Source organism: Canis lupus, chromosome 26 (assembly GCF_048164855.1).
Source record: "Canis lupus baileyi chromosome 26, mCanLup2.hap1, whole genome shotgun sequence".
Taxonomy (NCBI): Eukaryota; Metazoa; Chordata; class Mammalia; order Carnivora; family Canidae; genus Canis; species Canis lupus.
In genome coordinates this window covers 6,978,817-7,006,789 of record NC_132863.1, presented here as the reverse complement: position 1 = coordinate 7,006,789, position 27,973 = coordinate 6,978,817, and the positions used below count along the sequence as shown (strand labels likewise).

At 43.3% G+C, this 27,973-nt stretch overlaps 2 protein-coding genes across 15 annotated transcripts in view; one reads left to right on the top strand and one right to left on the bottom strand.

The window, feature by feature from the left end:
* Window positions 1-350: 350 nt before the first annotated feature.
* ZNF133 (zinc finger protein 133) lies at window positions 351-27,184 on the top strand. 14 transcript variants are annotated; one of them, XM_072799929.1, is made up of 7 exons: window positions 2,475-2,511; window positions 3,757-3,869; window positions 16,092-16,166; window positions 16,739-17,754; window positions 23,253-23,379; window positions 23,518-23,613; window positions 25,257-27,184. In XM_072799929.1, the coding sequence occupies exons 5-7, from the start codon at window positions 23,259-23,261 to the stop codon at window positions 27,002-27,004; spliced, it is 1,965 nt and encodes a 654-aa protein (XP_072656030.1). In that variant the 5' UTR covers window positions 2,475-2,511; window positions 3,757-3,869; window positions 16,092-16,166; window positions 16,739-17,754; window positions 23,253-23,258; the 3' UTR covers window positions 27,005-27,184. The 14 variants fall into 14 exon arrangements, with proteins under 14 accessions (XP_072656027.1, XP_072656038.1, XP_072656039.1 ...); XM_072799926.1 differs by lacking the exon at window positions 16,739-17,754 and having other exon boundaries at window positions 351-2,511; XM_072799934.1 differs by lacking the exon at window positions 3,757-3,869 and having other exon boundaries at window positions 2,365-2,511; window positions 25,260-27,184.
* Window positions 6,895-27,973, bottom strand: part of DZANK1 (double zinc ribbon and ankyrin repeat domains 1) — a 110,796-nt gene continuing 89,717 nt past the window's right edge. The window contains exon 25 of the mRNA XM_072799899.1: window positions 6,895-6,922. Coding sequence (XP_072656000.1) covers window positions 6,910-6,922 — 13 coding nt within the window. The 3' untranslated portion in view covers window positions 6,895-6,909. The remainder of the gene's footprint in view (window positions 6,923-27,973) is intronic.

Genomic DNA, 27,973 nt, shown 5'->3' with positions numbered 1-27,973 from the left:
TTAGGAAAACTACACATGAAAATAAAACACAAATGTACAATCACAGTCAGATCTGAGTTTTAGGAATCTGGAGATTACTTTATCTAACAGTGTTAGATTTAAGGATCTGAGCCCTTCAATTAAATTCTTGCTGCCTAGTGTGGTCTGAGGACAGAGTCAACATCATCTGGAAGCTTGTTAGAGCTGCTGATTGAGCTCCACTCCAGTCATGCTGATTCATAATTCGCACATTTAAAAGATCCCAAATGATATGGATGGATATTCACATCTGAAAGGCACTGGGTTATATGATCTGCCCAGGTGTATGGTTCAGTAATAGTAACAACTAACAAGAATGAAATTTCCTTTCTTTTTTTTTTTAAGATTTTTATTTATTTATTAGAGACACAGAAAGAGAGAGGGAGAGAGAGAGAGAGAGGGAGAAGCAGGCTCCATGCAGGGAGCCTGACGTGGGACTCGATCCCGGGTCTTCAGGATCACGCCCTGGGCCAAAGGCAGCACTAAACCGCTGAGCCATTGGGCTACCCAAAATTTCCTTTCCAAAACAGAATCTGTCCTCTACATTATCAGGTGACACCTTCCCTTGAGTGAAAGCAGCTTTATTACAGATGATGCCAGGGCTCCACCTGAGGGTGGTGTTCAGGCATTATATTTTTCAAAACTCCCGGGTACAGCCAGGGTCAGAGGAATCACAAGAAGTCACCATAGGATAAATCAGGGAAGGTTTCAGGAAAGAGAACTGAGAATCTGGACTTGAAGGATGGACAGGATTTAGAAGTCAAGGAAGAAGAGGAGGCAAGGTATTCCAGATGAGGTAGGGAGTGGGATAGAGTGGGTGGGAAGTACCATAGAGAAAAAAAAGAGATTGATAAAAGAGGCAAGGAGTCTTTTTAGAAAGCAGGCAATCCAGATTTTTAGATGGAAACTCCTAGTTATTAAATGCTGAGAACTCTTTCAAATACGAACCTGAAGGCTGGCCATACTGAACATCTGTATGCCAGATGGCACCCCTGCCTATATGCATGGAAAATCAGCCTGATACAAGACCATTTTTCTTTTGAAAACCTCCCTCACTGCGGCCAGGGCCACTCACCCAGTGACCAAGCCCCTGGTGCTCTGACCTCACTTCCTGCTCCCTTCCCACTGGCCCGCCTTTCGCCAGCTCCTCCTCTCACCTACTCCCTCAGGGAAGCTCAGGCGGTCTCTCATCCCGAAGTCTTCCTTGTTTTCTCATCTCCAAGCCCCTGGGACCTGCCCCTGGCATAGAGCAAGCATCCCTGGACACTTACGCAGGGACCCCTTTGCATTGTTACTCTGAACCTCCAAGGGCGCGAACAGCTGATTTCTTGGTGGATTAAGTCACGGGTGGGGCAGAGAGGAACTGTCAGCAGAGGGCTCCAAGGAAGAGCGGGCGCCCCTCCAGAGGCAGGGTGGACCGAACCCACCACGGACAAGGCAATCGAGCAAAAGAAGGGAACGATTTCATTTTCCAAAAGCTAAGAAGGAATTTTAGGAAATCCTTGTCTTTCCCTAGCTCTCCAGGCCACGTGGACGTTTCTTTGGGTCTTCCTGGAGAAGAATGAAACTTGTGAAAGCCTACCTGAGGAAGGTGAAGAGGGGCGCGAGGGTGCCGGGTGTCAACACCCTCCGCGCGCGACTGGTGGGCGGCAGCCCGGAACAGAGACCCAGAGAGCTTGGCTCTACTCCGACCTATGGTCTAGGAGGGAGGGTCCTGGCCTCCAGGGCACAGGTGATAGTCTGGGAACTTTGGGGACTCCAGCGGAGGAAAAAAGGCCCCAGGGAACCCGCAGTGGCTATTTCAGGTGGAGGGTGCTCGGAATCCGAGTCCACACCGCGCCGGGAGACCTTGGGAACGCTGCGCCGCCTCCCTCAGCGTCGCCCTCTCTATGGGTCCCAACGGAGTTAAAAGGACACCCGAGCCGATCGCTCACGGCCCGCCGGACGGTGCCGCGACCTCACCGACCCACGCCGCGGTCCCTCGCCAGGCCCGGAAGCCGAGCCGCACCTCCCCTGACGCGTTATTTCCGCCCGCCGGGAGGCGGGTCGCCACCGGATGCGGAAGTCACTGCAGGGGTCACTGGGAAGTGTAGTCTCCGAGGCGGAGGCGTCAGAGAAGCGGGCACGTCAGGGCGAGAAGCTTCACCTGGGACCCTCTACGTGTTTTGCGAACGTGGTTTTAAGAAACAATACCGGATCCAGGTGCCGCGGTGGTAGTTCTTTAGTGATCGGGGCACGTTACCTAGACACAGCTCCCTGGAAGGCCAATGGCTGTTGTGGGCGGTCAGGGCGCGTGTGGTTGCGTGGAGCATCCTGGGAGGGGTAGTCCCGGCGCCACGCCGAGGATGCTGGGTAGTGTAGTCCCGGCAACCTACAGAAGTAGGTCCCCAGCTGGTGGCTGGAGTGACCCCTTGTTCTTTGGTGGAGCTGGTGAGTGAGCCTCCTGCGGGACCCTTGCGGCAACCGTGCCATCCCTTCCTGGCGCGCGGCAAGGTAGGTCCTAAAAGGCTGGTGTATGGGCTGAGGCTGGGACGGTGCAGATGGCGGGGAGAGGAGGTAGCGGTGGGGACACGCCGTCGTGGCTCAGGCCGTGCTCTCCCGGATGTCTTATTTTGGGGGGTGTGGGCGCGCATCCCCGAGGACCGTGGGTAGAGCTCAGCCGCGAAGCCGGGTGGTGCTGGGTGCTGGGCTTGGGCCTTCCGTCCAAGGGTTCCTGCGAGTGGAGACAGGTTCGGCCTTGGCCGAAATCGCGATGTTGGGAGAGTGGTCGTTCATGTCACAACCACCCGGGTTTGCGAGGAGTTCAGTAAGTAGGCTTTGGGGGCCGATATTTGCCAGGTGCCGGGGCCAGGTGTCCTGGGTTTCGGTGGGTGGATGTTTTTCGGGTGCAGCCACCCCTCCGCTCTGCCGAGGCGGGGCGGCAGGCGGCTGGCTTGGCAGACGTGCCTGCCTTCACTGGGTGTGGAGTGGCCATTTTGGCGCGATCCTAGGCTCTCGGTCTGGCTGGTCGCCCTTGGGTTCCGGCCTCGGGGGAAGAGGTCGGGTTAGGGTCCCCTGGGCAAGTTTTTCAAAGGTCCCGAGGATCTTCGCCGACCACTAGAATCACAGATTCCCACAGCCCTGGTGTGAACAGGCTTTGGAATTTTAGGGTCCATTTTAACTTTGTATTACAGAGAAATTTCAAACAGCCAGAAGTAGATAGAACTCCATAAACTCATCACTCAGACTCCGTGCTCATCACCTTAGGACCAATCTTGATTCTTCTCATAGTGGGTACACTTAATGAGAAGAATCAAGATTGGTCCTAAGAGATTCCCCTTACTGGTTAGGCATATGGCCCCTACAGCCTGATTCATCTAGGCTCAGTCATGTTATAGCTCTGCCACCTTGGGCAAGAGACTGACCTGTGTCTCAATTTTCCCATCTGTAAAATGAAGATAATAAATTGTACTTCATTGGTTGAGGAGAGTTAGGTGAAACTCATACAGTGGCTGGTGTATCCTCAGTGCCTGATTCTTATTAAAAACAAAGGTGAGAGAGGATCTGCTTTGCTCTGCCCTGCTCATGCTCAGGGTCAGTGGCATGTCAGGGCAGGCTCTGTTCCCAGCAAGCTGCCCACAGTCTTTTCTTCTGTGATAGGTCCATTTCTTTGAGGAAGAGGAGGCCCTACCCTGCTGGAGTGTGAGGGTTTCCAGTAACTCTTCTGAACCATTTTTGTCCTTAATCTGCCCTCTGTAGCCCCTGCCTACCTGCCCATCTAGGACTGCCCGGTGGGCAAAGAGAGGACTCTTGGGCTCCTGACAGTCCAGCTTCAGGTGGGGACCCCTTTCCTGTTTGCATGCCGAACCACGGTGAGTTTCTTTTGCACAACTTTGACACCTTGTGCCCTACAGGGTCCCATCCCCAGGAAACAAGGCCTGTTGTAAGAGTGACAATTTTCACAGGGACTATTCTTCAGACCTTGTGTCCTCATTCGTAATCCCTTCAATTTCTCCATGCCTTTCTGCTTTAGTATATAAACCCCATTGATTGAGCTCAGATGTGATCCCACTGCAGAGCATTCCTGGATTTCCCCAGAGAGTACTTCCAGTCTGTCCTTGTCAGCAGCGGAACACTTGACACTATCAGGACTCTTGACTCTCAGGCTACATTATGACTGTCCAACTGTCACGTAGTTCTTTGAGGATTGGGCACCTCATCCTTCTCCTCTTGAGTCACTAACAATACCTGGCACCTGGTTAGATTAAGCAGGTGATGTAGTGTGAAGGCACTTGTTGTCCTTGCTGGCTGGAAGGGAAGTTCCGTCAGGGGGGTGGGGGGAGGCAGGGGAGGTTCTGATTGGAGAGGCTTGGGTTGGGCATTGTTGGAATGAGCCAAAAATGACAAATTAGTGAGTGTGGCCTTGATCTGAGGACAGGAGGGAACAAGGCAGTGACATGATTTCCCCCTCTAGCTATGGCTCTGCATCTTTCATTTCCATCAGAGCTAAGCTTGAAATAATTGCCTCTGCTGCTGTCTCTATGTCTATCCTTCCTTCATCTCTTAAATATCCCAATGAAGCCTTTTCAGCTCTACCTACTGAAAAACATTCTCATCAAGGTTGTCCATCCTGTCTGTGGCAAATGTCACAGTCAGTTCTCAGCAACATTTTACATAGTTGTGTACTTCTTCTCCTTAAAATATCCTTTCACGTGGTTGCTCCTGGTTTCCAGGTTTTCCTCCTACCTTGTAGGCCACTCCTCCTGTCCCTCTTGCCAGCTTCTCTTCTCCCAAACCCCCACTGTGGAAGACCCTGGTTCTTGGACTTCTCATCTTCTCCAGCTACACTGTCTCCTTGGTGGCCCTGACTCCTCTCCAGGCCTTTTTTTTTTTTTTTTTGAAATTTTTTCCCAAGGATTTTATTTATTCATGAGAGAGACACACAGAGAGAGAGAGAGGGAGAGAATGAGAGGCAGAGACATAGGCAGAGAGAGAAGCAGGCTCCATGCAGGGAGCCCGATGTGGGACTCGATCCTGGGACTCCAGGATCACGCCCTGGGCCAAAGGCAGAAGCTCAACCACTGAGCCACCCAGGCGTCCCCCATCTCCAAGCGTTAAATGCCATCTCTTTTAGGTTCAGCCTAGATCTATGCCTTTCACCCCAGCTTCCAGTCTCCTGCTGTCTACATCGAATTTCTTCTTGGATATGTCTTTGGCATCCCAAACCTAATGTGTCCAATAACAGAATCTGATCGCCTCCCCCAAATTGCTCCATCCCAGTGGAGTATAGACCACTCTTTCAGGGAGTTTAGCTCCAATAGGGAGCAGTGACATGATATCTCCTTCTTCCTTCAGATTGCTCAGGCTCAAAACCTTGGAGTCATTCTTAACTCTTTCTTGCTCTTATACTCCATCCCCACTAAGCAAATCTGGACTTTAACCATCTCCAACCTCCACTGCTTCCACTGTGGCCTAGATTACCACCATCTCACCTGGCTCACCTGGATGATCATAGCTCTTGCATGATCTCTTTGCATCTTCCCTCGTCCCCCTAAAGTATATTAGTCACTATAGTAACCAAAGAGATCCTTTAAAATGTCAGTCAAATAATGTCATGCATTTACTCAAAACCTTCTAGTTGCTGCTTATCTCAGACAAAGTAAAAAACCATTATCCTACAGGGCTGAGTATGATCTCCCCCAATGTTTACACTCAAACTTTCTCTCTCCCACTTGGTCTCAAGCACAGCACACCAGCCACAGTGAACTCTGTACCTTGACCATGCACTGGGTCTTGCCTGTGATGCTCAGCATACCAGCCATAGTGAACTGTCTCTTTTCAGAACTACCCACTTGGCTCACTCCTTCACATGCTTCAGATGTCACCTTTTCAGAGAGACCATGCCTAACCAGACTCCCCCATTCCCTGCCCCCAGATAAATAGATAAATAAATAAATAAATAAATAAATAAATAAATAAATAAATAAAATTCCAAAACTCCACCTCTGTTACTTTTCTTCTTCTCTGCCATATTGGTCTTCATCTCACTCATCACTTCCTGATGTACTGTGTGTTTTATTCATTAAATTTGATATGCCCGTCTTCCTTCTTTGGATTTGTGTGTCAATGAGGGTAGATTTTTTTTTGTTTTTGTTCACTTTTGTATCCCCATTGTCTAAACTAGTACCTATCATGTAGGAGAAGCTTAATAAATACTTTACTGAATGAATGAGTGATCCAACTGTACGTATCTAGAGCTAATTCTGGGAGGAATGGATGAGGCTGACTGTGATGTCGGGAGAGGGTCTGCAGACCCTGCCAGGAGAGACTGTGGCCATTGTCCTCCTCCCCTAGCTGGTGTGGAAGTGGGGAGGAGTTGAGAGAGTTCTCAGAAGTAGAATCAATCAATCTTGGTAATGGGCTTGCTGTGGCAAGTGGGGAAGTAGTCCTGGTGCTGGAATAGGCATGTGGGTGGGAGGGAAGGTACCTCTGTCATTAAGAAAGTTGCAGAGGGAGAAGGCATAGCATGTCTGGAAGGGTTCTGATTATTGATTGCTGCACCACAAACCACCCCAAAACTTAGTGGCTTAGGAGAATCAGCATGTTATAATTTCTCACAATTCTTTGGGTTTACTAGGATCAGCTTTGTGGTTCTTCTGCTCTGTGTGAGTTATAGATCTGGCTGTGGCCACAGTCCCTTGGAGACTTGTTTGGATTGGAACATCAGAGATGGTTCCCACATGTATTTGGCCCTTTCTAGGATGGCTGGAAGGCTGGGGTCAGCTGGGACAGCTGGGCCTCACTCTCCATATAGCATCAGGGCCTCTGCCTCTGCATGGTCTTTCCAGCAGAGGAGCTGAACTTTTTACATGGTATCCTGGGCCTCCCTAGAACATAAGCTTTCTAGTCTTCTTAAGATTTAAATCTGTAAAAAAAAAAAAAAAAAAAAAAGATTTAAATCTGTAACTGACACAGTGTCACTTGTACCACATTTATTGGCTAAAGCAGGAAAAGGCCAACCAGAACAAGCTCCCAATGTTTGAAGCTGGAATAGTTTGAACAGCAAAATAGTAATGATACTCTATTATAACACATAGAATAAGATATGAATCCATACTGATAGAAATAAATAAATAACTGAATAAATTAAAAATGAGGGAGAAGGAACAACTCTTATAGAATAATTAATGAACTTAGAATTTTTTTAAAAAATTATTTATTTATTCATGAGAGACACAGCGAAAGAGAGAGGCAGAGACATAGGGTGAGGGAGAAGCAGGCTCCCTGCAAAGAGCCTGATCAGGGACTCAATCCCAGATCCCAGGATCACGCCCTGGGCCAAAGGCATACACTCAACTGTTGAGCCACCCAGGCATCCCTGAATTTAGAATTAAAAAGGGAAATAGAACATCTTTTGGTTAAATACCACAGTAATACCAGGCATGGACACATCCCACCAACACATGCTAACATTAGTGAGTGGAAGTTTGAAGAGAAACAAGGTATTTGTATAATCTCAAAGTATCTATCTCTCCCAAGATATTTATTAATTTTAAGAACCCAGCAGACATTGCCATAACCAAGTGATCAATATCAAGCTTAATATCATCAGTAATGAGACGTATCAATATCATTAGCCCCTTGATGCAGTGCACTGAAAAGGACATGACATCACTTAAGAGGTAATCTAGCCAAAAATGAACTTATCTCCCTCTGATCATGAAAAAAACATCTGACAAACCCAAAATTGAGGGCTCTTCTTCAGAAGTGTCAAGTTCATGAAAGACACATTTTCCACATTAGTGGAAAAACTGACAACATTTGATTAAGGACTGTGCTTTAGTCAATGCTAATTTCTTGGTTTTGATCATTGTTCTATGGTTTCCTAAGATGTTAACATTAGAGAAAGCTGGGTAAAGGTTATATGAGAATTGATATTTTTCAAACTTCTCTGTAAGCCTAAAATTAGTTCAAAATAAAAAGTTTTGGGGATCCCTGGGTGGCTCAGCGGTTTGGCACCTGCCTTCAGCCCAGGGCATGATCCTGGAGTCCCGGGATTGAGTGGACCCTCCCTCTGCCTATGTCTCTGCCTCTCTCTCTCTCTCTCTCTCTCTCTCTCTCTGTGTCTCTCATGAATATGTAAATAAAATCTTTAAAAAAAATAAAAATGAATAAAATGTTTTTAAGAATCCATCAATCTTATATTCTTGAGAGTTTTTTTTTTTTTAAAGATTTTATTTATTTATTCATAGAGACAGAGAGAGAGAGAGAGGCAGAGGGAGAAGCAGGCTCCATGCAGGGAGCCTGATGTGGGACTCGATCCCGTGTCTCCAGGATCACACCCCAGGCTGCAGGCGGCACCAAACCGCTGCACCACCCGGGCTGCTGGAGAGTTTTTTTTAAAGTAAGGAATGAGTGTTGAGTTTTGTTAAAGAATATTTCAGCATGAAAAAAAAAAGAATATTTCAGCATGTATAAAAACACTTGGTTTTCCTCCTTAGATTTGTTGATTAATATGGTGTGTTATAGTAATGGATTTCCTAATGTCACACCAATATTGAATTTCTGGGAATCCCAGAAATTGTCTTGGTGAAATATTTTCTTATGGTTGTGTTGGAGTCTCTTAACTGATATTTCTAGAATTTTGCTTCAATATTCACAAGTGATAATGATCTTTAATTTTCATTTTTTTGAACTGCCGTCAAGTTTAGGTCTCAACATTAGAGTTGCTTTCTAAAAAGAATAAGGAAGTTCCCTTCATTTTTCAGGGTTCTGGAATAGTACTTAGAGCATTGGGATTATCTGGCTTGAAAGTTTGGTAGAATTCCCTGTTACCACCTAAGGTCAGTTATATTTCCTTAGAAGTCATGCATTTCATGTAGGTATATAAATTTTTTTATAGAGGTCTGAAAAATACTCATATAACTTTTTAAAAAATATATTCTTGTGATTCAGTAGTTATTTCCCCTTTGTTTCTTATTTTCAGTATTTATGCTTTCTCTTAAGTTAGCCATGTTTCACCAATTTTTTTTTGCAGAAATTAGGATTTCAGGGGCGCCTGGGTGGCTCAGTGGTTGGGTGTCTGCCTTTGGCTCAGGGCGTGATCCCGGTTCCAGGATCAAGTCCCACATTGGGCTCTGTGCGAGGAGCCTGCCTCTCCCTCTGTCTCTGCCTCTTTCTCTGTGTCTCTCATGAATAAATAAATAAAATCTTTAAAAAAGAGAGAGAGAGAGAAGAAATTAGGATTTCACTTAATATACTTTTCTGTTTATTAATTTCTGCTTTTATTTTTATTAAAATATTTAAAACTATACATTTCCCATACTTCACTGTTTTAAATGAATCCCACACATCTAGAATGTTTTGTTTTTAGAAATTCTGTGAATTTTAGAAATTCATTTGTGTTTTCCCTCTAACTTCCACCTAATCCAACATTCAGTAAACTTTTTCTACTTTCCCTTTCCCTTGTCTCTCCTCCCGTTTTAGTGGCATTTCTACTTTCTCAGGACACATAGCCATATACCATTAGTATATATTTTTCTTCCCCATTCTTACCCACCATGTAGTGCTAGATCTACAGTTACGTATACTAAATACTCACCATCAGTTCTTTTTTTTTTTTTTTTAAGATTATTTATTTATCTGAGAGAGAGACAGAGATAGCGAGAGAGTGCAGAGAGTGCATGAGCAAGGATGAGAGGGAGAAGCAGGCTCCCAGCAGGGCTGGATCCCACGATCTTGGGATCATGACCTGAGTTGAAGGCAGATGCCTAATTGACCGAGCCACCCAGGTACCCCTCACTATCAGTCCTTTACCTGATTTACCCTGTCCTGTCTTAACTATGTTTTAATATTATCTTCCAGTAGATTCCTCACAAAGAGCTTATGGCTCTGGAACTCCCCAAGCTCTTGCCTGTGTAAACCTTACTTGAAGGATCCCTTGGATGAATATGAAATCTTTGGCTCATAATGCCTTTCCTTTAAGTTTCTTGTAAATGTAGCTCCATTGTCGCCTTGCTTTGAATGACTATTTTTTTCATACTTTTTTTTAATGGGATAAAATATATATAACACAAAATTTACCATTTTAAGTGTATAGTTCAGCATTAAGGATGTTCACATTGTTGTACAACCACTGCACTCTCCATCTCCAGAACTTTTTTCATCTTTCCAAACTGAAGCCCTATACCCATTAAACAATAACTTTCTATTTCCCCTTCCCCTGAGTCCCCTTTCAACCATCCTTCTACTTCTGTCCTTGTGAATTTGATTACCCTAAGTACCTCATGTAAGTGGAATCATACAATATTTGTCTTTTTGTGTCTGATTTATCTCACTTAGCCTAGTGTCTTCAAGGTTAATCTATGTTGTACCATGTATCAGAATTTCCTTTTTATATCCGTGTGTGTGTATGTGATTTTTGTTTATCTATTCATTTGTTGATGTATGGTTAAGTTGTTTCCATGTTTTAGGTGTTATGAATACTGCTGTAAACATAACTGTACAAATATCTGTCCAGTCCCTTCTTTCAATTCTTTTGTAATATACCCAGAAGTGGAGTTGGGAGATAAGAAGTGGAGTTGGGAGATTATAATTCTATTTTTAATTTTTAGAGCAACCACTATGCTGTTATCCATAGTGGCTTCACCATTTTACATTCTGAGCATTACATCAGGGTTGAATGATGATTTTGATAATTCTGATAGAAGTCTGATATATTTTTTGCCTAGATCACTTGTTCTTAAAGGCCTGATAGCTTTTCTAGTAGATATCTTGAAGTTGGTGGTTGTGAGTAAACTTCCCTGGTACTCTGTAGGTCTTTTCATAATTTAGGTTCAGGTCATCTATTTTTGAAGTTTTCTTGGGCTATAGTTGTTTTTTTGTTTTTTTGGTTTTTTTAGATTTTATTTATTTATTCATGAGAGACACAGAGAGAGAGAGGCAGAGACACAGGCAGAGGGAGAAGCAGACTCCACACAGGGAGCCGGATTCAGGACTCGATCCCAGGACTCCAGGATCACGCCCTGGGCTGAAGGCAGGTGCCAAACCGCCTAGCCATCCAGGGATTCCCCTGGACTATAGTTTTAAATATTGTTTCCCTTTTTGGGTTTTATCAGAAACTACAATTACGTGGGTGATATTCCTTTTTTTTTTTTTTTTTTTGGTCTGATTTCCATTTCAACCACTTTTTCTCTAGCCTGTTCTTTATTTCATTTTTATTCTCTTAAGTGGTTTTCCTGCTACACTTCAATGCCCATCCTGTTTTCAATCTATTCTTTGCTGTCTGGTAACTTAGTTTCATTTCTTTCTGAAATTCAGTTAACACTCATGTTATTTTTTTGCCCATTTGTTCTTTGCCTTTTTTTTTTTTTTTTTAATTTATTTATTCATGAGAGACACAGAGAGAGGGAGAAGCAGGCTCCATGCAGGGAACCAGATTCAATCCTGGGTCTCCAGGATCACACCCTGGGCTGAAGGCGGCGCTAAACCGCTGAGCCACCCTGGCTGCACTTGTTCTTTGCTTTTGAATTTTGTTTCCAGAGTTGTTGAAATATAGTTGACATGTAACATTGTATTAGTTTAAGATGTGCAACATAATGATTTGATATATGTATGTATTGAGAAATGATGATCACAATAGGTTTAAGTCTATTCATTTCCTCAAATGTATAAAATGTTACAAATTCGAATTTTTGATTCTGGGTGATTTCTCATATGCTCAAATATTTGAGGATATGCTCAAATATTTGAATTCAGCTTGTAGTGTTTTGTTACGTAGTGTTTTGTTACGGCTTTTTTTCTGTCATCGTTTTTTCTCTTTTCCTTTTTTGGGGGAGAAGGGAGGTGGTGTAGTTTTTTTGGTTTTTTTTTTTTTTTTTGGTGTAGAATTTTCTTTAGCCGAACTTTGGATTCTCATTTTCTGTTTTCTGTTTTGGTTTTTTATAGAGGATGACTACACATCTGCATTTCTGTAAACAACTGTCGAATTCTGTGTTGTTGACATTTCCTAGGTCAGGGAACCTGTTCTGTTAGTGTAACTAGTTGCTTTCTTTGTTGGATTGCAGGAGGAAGAGAGATTGTGTGTTCTTTTTTTAAATTCTCTTCTGTTTTGCAGGACCCTTTATTTCTTCCTTGCTTATTTTTCCCTTTACCTTGGAGTTTCCAAGAGGCACCTTTTCCTTGTAATCCCACCTTTCCCTCTGGAGCTTTCCCTCTCCAAGACTTCCTGTGCTTGTTCTGCCTGCCCTTCTGCCTGCCCTTTAAGTCCCTTCCCTGTGGTAAGTGCTCTGACCTATCGGTATGCCTTTTCAGCATTTTCTCATGAATGGTAACCTTTCTTTTCTGATGGTTGTTTTCCACCAACTTTAAATCCACACTAGTGGTGCCTCTCTTCTCTCTTTCATGTAGTTTTAACCCGGAGCTGTTCTACTCTCTGATGGCTTCATGTAGGAAATATAGGAGACAGCTCACTGGTTTAGTGCTTTATGCTTTAAAAAACATTTTTTTTGCCCTTTTGTTTTTTAATAGGTGATTTATTCACAGGTAACTTGAAGTTAGAGTATTCTCTAGGTATGCTGAAAGGATGTATGTTTTGTGTAACCTGTGTTTCAGTAGGAGCTTATCTGAGGTATTTAGCAATCTTTTACTTGATTGGACTCAAGCTATACACTCAGGCTTACCTGTGAACAGTAGCAGAAACCTGCGCAACTCCTTTCACCTTCGTTGGTTGTTAGCCACCTGAACTTTTTGTTCTCTTGCCTCATGTATTCAGCCACCTTTAGGCGGTGCTTGTGTGTAGCCCTGAGGCTCCATGCATAGTTGCTGCTGCTTTTCTAGGATTCTGCCATACAGTTTCCAGGAAGTCTGGAAGCCACAGACTTTGGATCTATTCCTCATGTGCCACACGGACTGGGGACTGCCCTCAGATGAAAACCATGTTCAATACAGTATGTGTCCCTTCTTTCAAGGGTTGTACACCCTCTAATGCTGCTTCTGGTTGCAGTATCTTCAAATAGTTGTTTTTTATATTTTGATCAAGATGTATAGTTATTCGGAAGAGGGATAGTTTGATATAAGCTGTTCTCAGAATGAGAATCTAATGCTTCTGGTTTTTAATTTATTGTTTCTTGTTCTTTTAAAAGGACACTTTCTTCTCTTTTTCTCAATTTTTGTTTTTTTCCTACTTTCTGGAGTAGAAGGCAAGTGAAAACAATTAGTTGTTTTTTTAAACCCAATACATTGATAATTCAAGAAACTGGCATTTCCCCTTTGTGATTTCTTATTTTGAATATTAATGCTTTCTCATTTCTTAAGATAGCTGTGTTTATTTCACTAATTTTTTAAAAAATTAGGACTTATTACAATTTTTTATGTTAACTAATTTCTGTTATCTTTATTAAAATATCTAAAGCTATCCATTTTCCTCACCTCACTTTTTTTTTTTTTTTTTTAAGCTTTTATTTATTCGTGAGAGAGAGGGAGGCAAAGACACAGGCAGAGGGAGAAGCAGGCTCCATGCAGGGAGCCCAATGCATGACTTGATCCCGGGACCCCAGGATCACGCTCTGGGCCGAAGGCAGGTGCTAAACTGCTGAGCCACCCAGGGATCCCCTCACCTCACTGTTTTAAATGAATGTCACACATCCACAGTGTTTCATTATTATTTTTAGAAATTCTGTGACTTTGTGTTTTTCCCTCTACCACTTAATGCAACATTCAGTAAACTTTTTCTACTTTCTCCTTCCCTGTTTCTCCTCCCATTTTAGTGGCATTTCTACTTTATCAGGACACATAGGCATACCATAAGTATATATTTTTCTTCCCCATTCTTCTCCACCACATAGTGCTAGGTCTACAGTTATATACATTAAATACTTACCATCAGTCCTTTACCTGCTTTCCCCTGTCCTGTCCTACCAAGTTTAATAGTCATCTTCCAGTAGATTCCTCACAAAGAGCTTATAGCTCTAGAATTCCCCAAGCTCTTGCATATGGTAAGCCTTAGTTGAGGAATCTCCTGGATGAATCAAGTATTATAGAAAGTGTGGAAAGGGGTGTACTATATGTGGTCATCAGGATTATGAATTGGTCAGCCTTTGGGGGGCAGTTTGGTGGTGTAAGCGTATGTTCAGTTTTATGTCCAGAAATTCCACTCCTTTAGCACTTATACAGAAGGACTGACATGTTTGCAAAAAAGTATTGCTTATAACCTTTTGGTGATAAACACCACAGTCTATCCATTGACAGAAGAATACTTTGTTAAAGAAAACGTGGTCGGGATCCCTGGGTGGCGCAGCGGTTTGGCGCCTGCCTTTGGCCCAGGGCGCGATCCTGGAGACCCCGGATCGAATCCCACGTCGGGCTCCCAGTGCATGGAGCCTGCTTCTCCCTCTGCCTGAGTCTCTGCCTCTCTCTCTCTCTCTCTCTCTCTCTGTGACTATCATAAATAAAAAAAAAAAAAAAAAAAGAAAAGAAAAGAAAACGTGGTCTGCTGATGGACACAGTATAACAATTCTTAAAAAGAACAGAGTTAGGCTGTGAGTACTGGTGTACACAAATGCACCTAAATTAGAACAATACAGATGGGGGACACCTGGGTGCCTCAGCGGTTCAGCATCTGCCTTTGGCTCAGGGCATGATCCTAGGGTCTGCGATTGAGTCCTACATTGGGTTCCTAGCGGGGAGCCTGCTTCTCCCTCTACCTGTGTCTTTGCCTCGCTCTCTGTGTCTCTCATGAATAAATAAATAAAATCTTAAAAAACAAAGAATAATACAAATGGTTTTTATTTATAGGAAGGTAACATTGTTTGCACATGTACCCAAATACAGATGAAAATGAAGAGACAAAATGATAAATCAAAGAGCACTCACAAAATAGTTAACAGTAGTTACACAGGTGTGGTCCTGGGGCAGAGTCCAGAAAGAGAACTAAACCTTTTCCTTTATAATCTTCAGACTATTCAGGGTTCTTTCCAACACTAACAGAGATGCTAATTGCATGTATAATTAAATAGAATTAAATTAAACCACAGAAATAAATTTCTTGAAAAATGTTCTTTGATTTCCCTTATGATTTGCCATTTCATTTCTTTCCTGTCACTTCATCTAAGTCATAATATTTATTTGTCTAATCTTTGTCATAATTTATTATTTTAAAATTGATAATTCATTCTTGCCAATTTCTGTCCTTGGTTATTGCTCTGGGTTCCACTAGTTTTGTTCTCAACACAGTGTTTTAGTTTTTTAATTTTTTTATTTTTTTTCTGTCCTGGCTCTCCAGTGAAAAATTGTATTTTTTTTTTTTAAGATTTTATTTATTTATTCATGAGAGACACCGAGAGAGAGAGGCAGAGACACAGGCAGAGAGAAGCAAGCTCCATGCAGGGAGCCTGATGTGGGACTCAATCCTGGGACTCCAGGATCATGCCCTGAGCTGAAGGGAGGCACTCAACTGCTGAACCACCCAGGCATCCCACATTTTACTTTTTTAATGAAAAATCTCAAATGTAAAGGAGACAGTAGTATAATGACCATCCTTATGTATATAATCTTGATTTAATGCTTCTTATTTATCATGTTGCATAAGTTTTTTGCTGGTTAAGAATTTTAAAATAATTTTTAATGGGAGAATTCTAGACATGTTCAAAAGAAGCAGGAATAGTATAATAAAGTCTAAGTTTTAACAGTCATCACCGTGTTGCAATCTTGTTTCATGTTTTTATCTCATTTTTTCTGAAATGTTTTTAATCATTTCCATCCATAAATACTTCAATATGTATTTCTTTAAAAAAAAACAACCAGAATACCATTTGCACAACCCCTCAGATTCATAGTGCAGCATTTAACATCATCTATTGCCAAGTAAATGGCCTCAAAAATGCTCTTTTACATTTAATTTGTTGTGATCAGGAGAGTGTGGAACCGAACCTGCTGAAGGTCTGGCTTCCTGGACCTTCTTCCAGGGCCCTAGTTGAGACTTAGACTGTTAACATTCCTCAGCATGCCACCCTTCCCCCAATTGAGGCAGGCCCTGCCTCATTCATGGGGCAAGCATTCCCACCTGACACCCTTTCATTTCTGTTTTCCTTACCCAGATCTGCCTTCTGAGATATCCTTCTTTAGGGATACCAGGAAAAATGGCCACAGGGTCCCGGAAAGCCAGGGTAATGGTGAGTGTCTTCTGTATTTCCACACTGGCTATCTCAGGATAGACACATTCTCTTATCCTGACTGCCTTGTTGGTCCTTGACAGAGTCTAGCATTAGTCCTAGAGGCATGACTAACCTTACCTGAAGCCTGTTCCACCCATAATGTAAGTCACTCACCAAGTGGCTAACTGTGAATAATGCATAGTTCTACAGGACAGGATACAGGCTACATTCCTTTGTTCAGCTTTAAAACTTTTACAAGCTGAGAGTGACATCATGGAAAATAATAAAGTAGGAAGCACCAGAAATCTGTCTCCCCACCTAGACAACAATTGTACTGGTAAAATCTGTCTGATATAACTATTTTGGAACTCTGGGGTCTAGTTGAATGCTTGCAGCTTCCAAGGGAAGGTTTGGAACAGCGAGTTTCAGCTTTTAGTGCACCCACCCCCACCCCCATGGCAGAAAGCCATACATATGTTCCTGAAGCAGTTTGCACACAGCTTGCAGAGGCCAGAGTGGGCAGTAAGGACCTTGTCCTCCAAATGTCGAGGATCTGCATTCTGATTCCTGATTGCTTCTTCTGATTACAGAAATGGGGCACCATTATTACAACCCCCACTGGCTGAAGTAGGAGCTTTAAAGAACCAGATCCTTGGAAGTTTATTCCCCTTTATTTTTTTCCTTTTTCATCTTTTTCATCAGACATTTCAAGACTAGAACATCCAAAACGATTGCACTTGCAGGGGATTTAGAAAGTTACCATGCATGCCCATGGAAAGGCACAGGATCAGAAAAGCATAAGAAAGACCTGAGAAAACCCTAAGTTTATACCTCAGGCTGAATCCCAGCAGAGACAGCCTACCACAAGTTTAAAACCACCCAGTAGATACCTGGGAATCTGAATGCGAATGTTGCCATATTATAAGATTCAGATATCCAGTCTTCCACAAAAAGTCATGAAGCATACAAAGAAAAAGGACAATAGAGTCCATTCAGAGGGGAAAAAATCAATAGAAAACTATCCCCAATAAAGGCCAGATGGTGGGACTTACTAGACAAAGACTTTAAAACAGATGTCTTCAAGATTCTCTGACCTAAAGGAAGACATGAACAAAATTGAGAAAATTATATTAGGACAACATAGAAATAGAGACAGAAGATATAAAAAGCAACTAAGAAGCTCAACAAACTCCAAGTAGGATAAATTGTCAAAGAGACTCACACCACAATACAGTGTAACCAAACCCTTGAAAGCCAAAGGCAACAGAGAATCTCAAAAGTATCAAGAGAGAAGCAACTTGTCACATACAAAGGGTCCTCTAAAATCTATCAGCAGATTTCTAATCAGGAACTGTGGAAGCCAGAAGACAATGCATTGATATATTCAGTGCTGAAAGAAAAAACTGTCAACTAGGAATTCTATATCCAGCAAAACTTCAAAAGTAAGGGAGAAATCAAGACATTCCCAGAAAAAGAAAAGGTGATACAGTTTGCAGCCACCAGACTTACCTTGCAAGAAATGCTAATGGAAGGCTTTCAGGTTGCAATGAAAGGATACTAGACGGTTAGTTGATGATGTATGAAGAGATAAAGTTCTACAGTAAAGGTAAATAATTAGCAATTATGTAAGCTAGTGTTATTGTTACTTTGGTTTACACATTTTTTGTTTTCCACATGATTTTAGAGACTAATGCCTTAAAGAAAACACAATTATGAGTCTATATTTTTGGACACAGGCCATAGAGGTGTAATTTTATGATTTTAATAACTGACAGGAGATTAGGATGGAGCACATAAGAAAAGAATTGTGCATGCTATTGAAGTTAAGCTGATATCAATTCAAATTAGGGTGTTTTAACTTTAGGATGTTAAATTTAATCACTGTGATAATTCTAATGAAAATAGATACAGAATGTATACAAATGGATATGAAGGGGTGCTGGAGTGGCTCAGTCAGTTAAAGTGTCCAATTCTTGATTTCAACTCTGGTTGTGATCTCAGGGTTCTGAGATTGAACCCCATGTCAGACTCCATGCTGGGCATGCAGTCTGCTTAAGATTCTCTCTTACCCTCTCCCTCTGCCCCTCCCCCTGCCCCTCTCTTTTTCTCCCTCCCTCAATCTCTAAAAAAAGAAAAAAAAAAAAAAAGGAAAAATATCTCAGGCAATAACAGTTTTACCACTTAAGAATCTAGAAAAAGAACACACTAAACTCAGGGTAGCAGAGGAAGGAAATAGTCAAGATTAGAACAGAGTTAAATAGAGAATAGAAAAATAATAGAGAAAATCAATAAAACCAGAAACTGGTTCTTTGAAAAGCCTACCAAGGGATCCCTGGGTGGCGCAGCGGTTTGGCGCCCGCCTTTGGCCCAGGGCGCGATCCTGGAGACCCGGGATTGAATCCCACGTCGGGCTCCTGGTGCATGGAGCCTGCTTCTCCCTCCGCCTATGTCTCTGCCTCTCTCTCTCTCTCTCTCTCTCTCTCTCTCTCTCTCCCTGTGTGTGACTATCATAAATAAATAAAAATTAAAAAAAAAAAAGATTGAAAAGCCTACCAAAATTGACATAACTTTTAGCTAACTTGACTGAGAAAACAAAAAGTCTCAGATTGCTAAAATCAGAAGTGCAGGTGGGGCATTATTACTGATTCTACAGAAATAAGGGGGTTTATACAAGACTATTATAAACTATTATACCCCAACAAGTGGGATGGCCTTGATGAAATGGACAGCTTCTTAGATACAAAAAAAAAGGGATCCCTGGGTGGCGCAGCAGTTTGGCGCCTGCCTTTGGCCCAGGGCACGATCCTGGAGACCCGGGATCGAATCCCACGTCGGGCTCCCGGTGCATGGAGCCTGCTTCTCCCTCTGCCTGTGTCTCTGCCTCTCTCTCTTTGTGTGTGACTATCATAAAAAAAAAAAAATTAAAAAAAAAATAATAAAAAAACCTCAGAACAGAATCATTAAGAAATAGAAATTGATAGACCAGCAAGGGCCTTGAATCAGTAATCAAAAGCTCCCAGCAAAGAACCACCCTGAACCATCACCTTCACTGGTGAATTTTATGCATTTAAAGAAAAACACCAATTCTCAAATATCACTGCCACCCCCCACCCCAACTTGAAGAAGGAATACTGCCTAGCTAATTCTGTGAAGCCAGCATCACCTTGATACCAAAACCAGAAAAAGGCAGTAGAGAAAATTACAGGCCAATATCCCTTGTGAAAACAGGTGCAAAAATTCTCAACATAATATTAGCAAACCAAATTCAGCATATTAAAAGAATTATATGCTTTTCTACACTAGTAAAAAAATTCTATACTTTGCATAGAATTATACAGCATACTAAAAGAATCCCACCAAGTGGGGTTTAGTCCTAGACTGCTAGGATGGGTCAGCATGTAAACATCAATGAATATACCGCATTAACAGATGAAGGGCAAAACCCCTGTGACCATCTCAACTGATACAGAAAGTACTTGATAAAATCCATCACTCTTTTATGATAAAAACACTCAATAAACTAGGAATAGAAGAAAACTGCTTCAACATAATAAAGGTCATTTGTGAAAACCTCACAGCTAACATACTCCATGGTAAGAGATTAAAGGCTTTTTCTGTAAGATCAAATATGACAAAGATGCCGACTTCTGCCACTGCTGTCAAACACAGTACTAGAAGTTCTAGCCAGAGTAAGTAGGCAAGAATTTTTTTTAAAAAAAGACATCTAAATTGGGGGCATCTGGGTGGCTTAGTGGTTGAGTGTCTTCCTTTGGCTCAGGGCGTGATCCTGGGGTCCTGGTATCCCAATGGCTTTTTTTTTTTTTCCAGAAATAGAAAACTTGATCCCAAAATTCATATGAAACCTCAAGGGATTCTAAATAGCCAAAACAGTCTTGAAAAGGAACAAATATGGAGGGCTCATAGGTCTTGATTTCAAAATTTACTACAAAGCTATAGTCATCCAAGCTGTGTGGTACTGGGATAGAGATGGAATTACAGACTGACAGACTAGAACAGAGAGCCCAGAAATAAACTTGCATGTATATGGTCAAAATGATTTTGGACAAGAGTACCAAGACTATTCAGTGGTGGAAAGGACAGTCTATTTAATAGACAGTGCTGGGAACCTGTATGCCTACATGCAAAAGAATGTAGTTGGACCTCATGCCATATACAAAAATGAACTCAAAATGGATTAAAAACCTAAACAAGTAGGAACTAAAACTATAAAACTCTTAGGAAAAAACAGTTTCTTAGGGGAAACTTCATGAAATTGGATTTAGTGATGATTTCTTGGATATTACACCAAAAGCTCAACAACAAAAGAAAAAATAGCTAAATTGGTCTTCATCAAAATTTATGACTTTTGTGCAAATATATTTGCAAATCACTGGTAAGTGATTAATATTCAGAATATATAAAGAACTCAACCCAACAAAAATACAAACACCCTAATTCAAGAATGGGTAAAGAAAAGAACTTGAATAGATATTTTTGCAAAGAAGTTATATAAATAGCAGATAAGCATGTGAAAAGATGATCATCATCACTCATCATTGGGGAAATGCAAATTAAGTCCACAATGAGATGCCACTTTACACCCATCAGATGGCTTATTACAAACAAAACCAGCAATGAGTGTTGGTGAGGATGGATATGGAGAAATTAGAATACTTCTGCATTGCTAGTGTTGTTGTAAAATGATGCAGTTGCTGTGGAGCACAGTGATTCCTGAAAAAAATGAATATGACTTTGCTATTTGCTCTTGTAATTCTACTTCTGGGTATATACCCCAGAGAATTGAAAGCAGGGACTCATTATACACCAATTTGTGAAGAGTATTATTCAGTCATTAAAAGGTGAATACAAACCAAACCAAATGTCCATCAATGGATATATAAATATATGAAAATGAAAATATATATTTATATATACATAAATATAAAACTGAATAATTTTTAGTCTTGAAAAGGGAGGAAATTCTGAGTTCATGCTTCTACAGGAGTGAAATTAGCCAGACACAAAAGGACAGATATTGTATAAGTCTACTTATTTGCAGTATGTAGAATAAGCACATACATAGAGATGGAAACTAAAGTGGTGGTTCCCTGGGTTTGAGAGGAGGAAGGGTTATTATTTAATGGTTACAGACTCAGTGTTGGATGATGAACAAGTCCTGGAGATACAATGGTAATGGGTGTACAACAGTGTGAATGAACTTAATGTTACTGAAATGTATACCTAAAATGGTAAAAATAGTAAAATATTTATCATATATATTCTACAATACAGATTAAAAATCTGTAGGCTGCTACATTCCTCTTCTATATTCTACCTTTTATTCATTCCACCTCTTATACATTCCACCTTTTATACATTCTACCTCTTCTGTATTCTACCTTTTATTCCTCCCGGGTTGTCCTCCCTGTCTGCATTACAGCATCCTCTCTTCTTTGCTCACAGCGTCGTCTTCTCTGCTCCCCACATGCTTCATCTGGAATACCTAACACTTCCCTCTTCTCTTGCCCATCCTTTAGGATAAAAGTTCCTGGGTCTGCCTCAGGACCCTTTTCCTGATGTCTGTATTTCCCATGTCCTCCATTTTGAAATAGAGTTAAGGAGATGAGTAAAACTGGATGGGGGGATGAGAATGAATATAGCGATGAATTTGTAGGTTGAGTGGCCACGAAGGTGCACCCTGAGCATCCACAGTGTAGGGCCATACATTTAATATACTGTTATCTATATTTCACTAATTGACCACAGAGGTGGGCCCCAAACCAGGAAGTACGCCCAAGACCATGCTCTTCACCACTGCCCACTTATGTCTCTCAGATCCAAGGAGGCCAAGGGACCATGGCATCTAGGGAAAGGACTGAATTATAGGTTAGCCTGTGCTGTTACTAAATTGTGTGCACTTTAGTCATTCAGATGCTCAATACTAAGATGATTGGTAATATTATTTGATCTTTTAAATTCTTAAAATTCGAAGTCTGTTATGCTTTTACTTTTAATTATTATATGTTGTTTGCTCTTCTAGGTTTTAAGATTTTATTTATTTATTCATGAAAGACACAGAGAGAAGGCAGAGACATAAGCAGAAGGAGAAGCAGGGGCCTCACAGGGAACCTGATGTGGGACCTCTTCCTGGAACTCTGGGATCATGCCCTGAGCCAAAGACAGACACTCAACTGCTGAGCCACCCAGGAGTCCCTCTTCTAAGTTTAAAGTTCCTGAAAGTTAGGGACTCTTTTTTTGTTTGTTTTTAAGATTTTATTTTTATTTTTTGGAGAGAGAGAGCAAGGGAGAGTGAGAGAGCACAAGCAGGGGAAGGGGCAGAGGGAGAAGCAGACTCCCCACTGAGCAGGGAGCCAAACACGACACAGGGCTCAATCCCAGGACCCTAGGACCATGTCCTGAGCCAAAGGCAGACAAGTAACCGACTGAACCAACCAGGTGCCCCTAGGGACTCTTTTTTGCATATATTCTCCACGCAACCCACCGAAGATCTTAAATGTAGATTCAAGATTCACAGCTGTTGGCTGGATAGCAACAGAGTTTCAGAGGTTTTGAAAAACATGGTATCAAGGTCATAATCAAAGGCAGAATTTTTTTTTTTTTTTTTTTTTGAGAGATAGAGAGCATGTGAGTGTGAGGAGCAGCAAGGGAAGGGGAAAGAGAATCCGAAGCAGGATCCACGCCCAGCAGAGTCTGAGCAGGGCTCAATCCCATGACCCCAAGATTATGACCTGGTCAAGAGTCAGATGTTCAACCAATTGAGCCCACCCAGGCACTCCTAAGATTTATTGATTTATTTGAGAGGGGGGTGGTATGCATGAATGGGGGGAAGGGCAGAAGAAGAGGGAGAGACAGTCTTCTCAATAAGCATGGAGCCCAACACAGGGCTCGATCCACAATCTTGAGATCATGACCTGAGCCAAAGTCAAGAGTTGGATGCTTAACCAACCGAGCCACCCAGGCACCCTGAGGACAGAATCTTGCTAGCTCGCCAAGCCTCCTGCAGGGCGGCCTCTTCCTTTCCCTCAGCCTGAATCATGGGCAAGGCTGGCTCCTCGGTGAGCAGGGCTGTGTTTTCTGTTCCAGGCACACATGGCATTCAGAGATGTGGCTGTGAATTTCAGCCAGGAAGAGTGGATGCTGCTGAGCCCTGCTCAGAGATCCCTGTACAGGGAGGTGATGCTGGAGAACTACAGCAACCTGGTCTCACTGGGTAAGCCCTAGAATCCTTGAGGACTCACATTCTTGCTGCTGGGCATTTGAGGCTATGCTTGAAGCAGCCATCTTGCTTTCTGAGTTGGCCTCTGTGCCCCTCACCTATAGCCACCTTGTTTTCTTTTCCTGTGAGCAGGAATTCCATTTTCTAAGCCAAAACTTATCACCCAGCTGGAGCAAGGGAAGGAAAGCTGGAGAGAGGAGGGGAAATGCTCACCAGCCCTCTGTCCAGGTGAGTGGGGAGTGTGGGGCAGACGGAGCACAGAACTGCAGGCAGCGCACGGTGGGAGACAGGAGGCATTGCCCAGGTGCTGGAGAGGGCGGCTTTCCTGCTTCTCCTGACCTCCTGTGCTGTATTTGCGTTGCCTGGTGTGGCCTCCCTTCTAGACCTTCATCCTCACCTGAGAGCAGGGCTGTCCTGGTATCTCTCATCTCTCTTTCTTCCTCCCACTATGTTTGCCCTCTTTACTTCACTCAGTTTTCTTCCACATCCACGGGCATCTTTCTGTTTTTTCCTTTTTTAAAATATTTTATTTATTTAAGGGGGGGCACCAGCCAGGTGGTGGGGGAGAGGCAGAGGGAGATACAGACTCCCAGGACCCTGAGATCATAACCTGAGCCAAAGGCAGCTGCTTAACTGACTGAGCCACCCAGGTACCCCTCATGGGCTTCTTTCTGTTACTGTTTTTTAAAAGGATTGAGCAAGAATGTAAGAAAAAACCCAGTGAGCTACAGAAAGAAGCTTGCAGATGGCCGCCTTCTCTTTATGTCCTCACATGGCTTTTCCTTCGTGTGTGCACATCCTTGCTGTCTCTGCCTCTTATAAGGACAGTAGTCACATCGGATGAGGGCTCTACCCTTATGACCCCTTTTAATCTTAATTACTTCTTAATTAAGGTTTAACTTAATTACCTCTTTAAAGGCCCCATCTCCAAATACAGTAACATTCAGAACCAAATGCTAGAATTTAGATGTGAATACAGTTGGTTTTTAAAAGCTCAGTTCATTAATCAAGAAAATTGTGTTGAGGTTGGTCCAGTACAATGACTACCTGGTTTCTCAAATTGTTTGGTTGTTTCTGGCCTTCTGAAGACTAGAACCAGCTATGATAAAACTATACACGCAGTGTTAACATCTTCTACATATGAGGTACTATAAGAAGAAATTTTTGCTTCTATACTGATTTCTGGGGAGATTTTTATTTAGATTAATTATGAAGATTAACAGGGTTTAAACTGGTCAGGGGTACCAGGAGGGACCATCTTTGGGCGACTAGACAGTGCTTGTGTTGTCCATTACCTGTGGCCTCTTAGAAATTCTAGCACAAAGTAATCCTCCAATAAATATTTGTTAGTGAGTGGAGGAACTCCAGGCATCTCACAGACCATCTCTAACCATTTTTATGCTGCTTCCTACACTGGGGGTTCTCCATTCTGAGTGAGTGCTCTCTCCATCTGTCCCTTTGTCCTCAGTGGGAAATAGGGAAAGACCTGACATTTCTATACAGGTCCTGTGATCAGATCTCTGTCAGTCAGAGAAAATAGTTGTGGACACGGTCTCCATTGTGTGGGTGCTGGCTAGGAGACAGTCGCGGGAGCTGAGGAGGACTGTTGCTTAGTGGCCCTATTTGAAAGAGCCGAAATTGCCTGTGATGATCATAAAGCTGGCTGCATGGGAGAGGCTGGAGGGTGGGTTTTCTAGGCCATAATGGAAGAGGCTGGAAAAGTACATCATTTAAAGGAAGCCTTGACTGGGTAGTTCTCAAGTTGGAAGCATTTTGAAGAGCAGGGAATCAAGCCTCATAGCCCACGAGGCAGAATTGCTGGGGCTGCCCCACCGAGTCTCTGCTCTGACTCCTGGCTTTTCTCTCTGCAGCAGAACCAAAGCCAGAACTCCACCTCTGTCCTCTCTGCCCTTCGGATTTTTCCAGTCAGAAACGCCACACGCAACACATGCTGTGTAATCACCCACCCTGGGTCTTCGCATGCCTGTGTGCAGAAACTCATGTTGACCCAGGGGATCCGTGCCCAGGGGCCCAGAAGCAGCAGCAACATGCCTCTGATCCAGAGCCCTGGAGTGATAAAGCGGAAGGTCAAGAGAGAGAAGTTGCCAAGCCTTTGTTTGGCAAGACAAAGAAAAGGACTTCGGGAGCATTCTCTAGGCCACCCCAAAGGCAGCCAGCCAGCTCTCGGAGTGGCGTCAGAGGCATGGAAATAGGGTCTAGCCCCGTTCCGACAGGGAACCCTGAGGAGGCCGACCGACTGTTGAAGAGGATAGAAGTTTTAGGATTTGGAACGGTCAACTGTAGAGAGTGTGGCCTGGGCTTCAGCAAGATGACAAACCTGCTCAGTCACCAGAGGATTCACTCCGGGGAGAAGCCATATGTGTGTGGCGTGTGTGAGAAGGGCTTCAGTCTGAAGAAGAGCCTCGCCAGGCACCAGAAGGCCCACTCGGGGGAGAAGCCGATTGTGTGTAGGGAGTGCGGCCGAGGATTCAACCGCAAGTCCACGCTCATCATCCATGAGAGGACCCACTCGGGTGAGAAGCCATACATGTGCAGTGAGTGCGGGCGAGGCTTTAGTCAGAAGTCAAACCTCATCATACACCGGAGGACACACTCGGGGGAGAAGCCCTACGTGTGCCGGGAGTGTGGGAAAGGCTTTAGCCAGAAGTCTGCTGTCGTTAGACACCAGAGGACACACTTGGAGGAAAAGACCATCGTGTGCAATGATTGTGGACTAGGCTTCAGTGACCGGTCGAACCTCATCTCACACCAGAGAACACACTCCGGGGAGAAGCCTTACGCCTGCAAAGAGTGTGGGCGCTGCTTTAGGCAGAGGACGACCCTTGTCAACCACCAGAGGACACACTCCAAAGAGAAGCCTTATGTGTGTGGAGTGTGTGGGCACAGCTTTAGCCAGAATTCAACCCTCATCTCACACAGGCGGACACACACCGGGGAGAAGCCTTATGTGTGCGGGGTGTGTGGGCGCGGCTTTAGTCTGAAGTCACACCTCAACAGGCACCAGAACATTCACTCAGGGGACAAGCCCATTGTGTGCAAGGATTGTGGGCGAGGCTTCAGCCAGCAGTCAAACCTCATCAGACACCAGAGGACACACTCAGGGGAAAAGCCCATGGTGTGTGAGGAGTGCGGGCGAGGCTTCAGCCAGAAGTCAAACCTCGTTGCACACCAGAGGACACACTCAGGGGAAAAGCCGTACGTGTGCAGAGAGTGTGGGCGGGGATTCAGTCACCAGGCAGGTCTCATCAGGCACAAGAGGAAGCACTCAAGGGAGAAGCCTTACATGTGCAGGCAGTGTGGCCTAGGATTCAGCAACAAGTCAGCTTTAATCATACATAAACGGGTACATTCAGAAGAGAAACCTTGTGTGTGCCGAGAGTGTGGCCAAGACTTTATCCAGAAGTCACACCTCCTCTTACATCAGATGACACACCAGGGGGAGAAGCCTTATGTGTGCAAGATGTGCGACAAAGGCTTCAGCCACAAGTCCCATCTCAGCAGACACAGGAGGATGAAATCTGTCCACTACAAACTGCCACTCCCGCCTGACCCTGAGGCCTGTGCAGGGCAGTCTTCTGACCTCTTACACTCTCTTTGAAAGCGAAGATGGTAGTGTGGACTGAATCATCAAAATTGTTATACTTTGATGAAATGGGGTAAGAAGTACACTCCATAAGTGGTCAAAGGACATTTGACTTAGCTTTCTCCACACTTAAGTCTTCATATTTTATGGCCTTTTGTTCTAATAAACATTGATTGCTTCTTTACATATCTGTAACCTTGACTGCATACCTCATTCACTCGTCTGTAAAGATAGAGAACAAGGAATGGTACAGGTAGCTCCTAAGTCCACTATTCCACAAGAATTCAATTCCTTGGAAGACAAGAACTAAGTCACTAGAACATTTACTAGAAAATCTGGTCCTTGGTATAGGGGGAACATTGAGGAACTATATTCAGGGATTTCAGGTGAGGGGGGGAATCTTCCAAGTGTCTTCCAAAAATCATGGCTTCCTCTAGCCAGCCCACTTTGATCTGCAACTACACCCTTCTCGTGACTTCTGTCACAGCTCCCTTTCTTGTTTCTCTCCTTCTGACTTTCAAATGTTGCCTTTGCTGAATCATCCCCTAACCACCTTAAATGATTTTTCTCAGGTTTTATGTAGTCCCTGGTCCTCCCATCATGGAGCCCCTTCAACAGTACATTGTCCCCAGCCCTCCAGTCCCCAGGTCTGGTCTTTCAGCTGTGGCCAATCAATTCTTGCATCTCAGAGCCTGGGGTCTCCAGTTATGTTCATATCAGACCACCAAGAACATGGATGATCTCTAACCACCCCTGGCCATACCACCTTACTGGCACTCCAATAATATAATGACCTTTAACCGCATGTTCTCCTCAGTCCTCCAATAACAAGGAGAAGACTCTTGAACCCACACTTCCAAATCAGTCCTGGAATACCAGAGTTTAGAACTTATAGTCATGCTCCCCAGCACTCTGGCCCAGGTCCAAGCCCCATGCCAGCCATCCAAGAACTGGTCCAAGGTCCCTTAGCCACACACCCTCAGC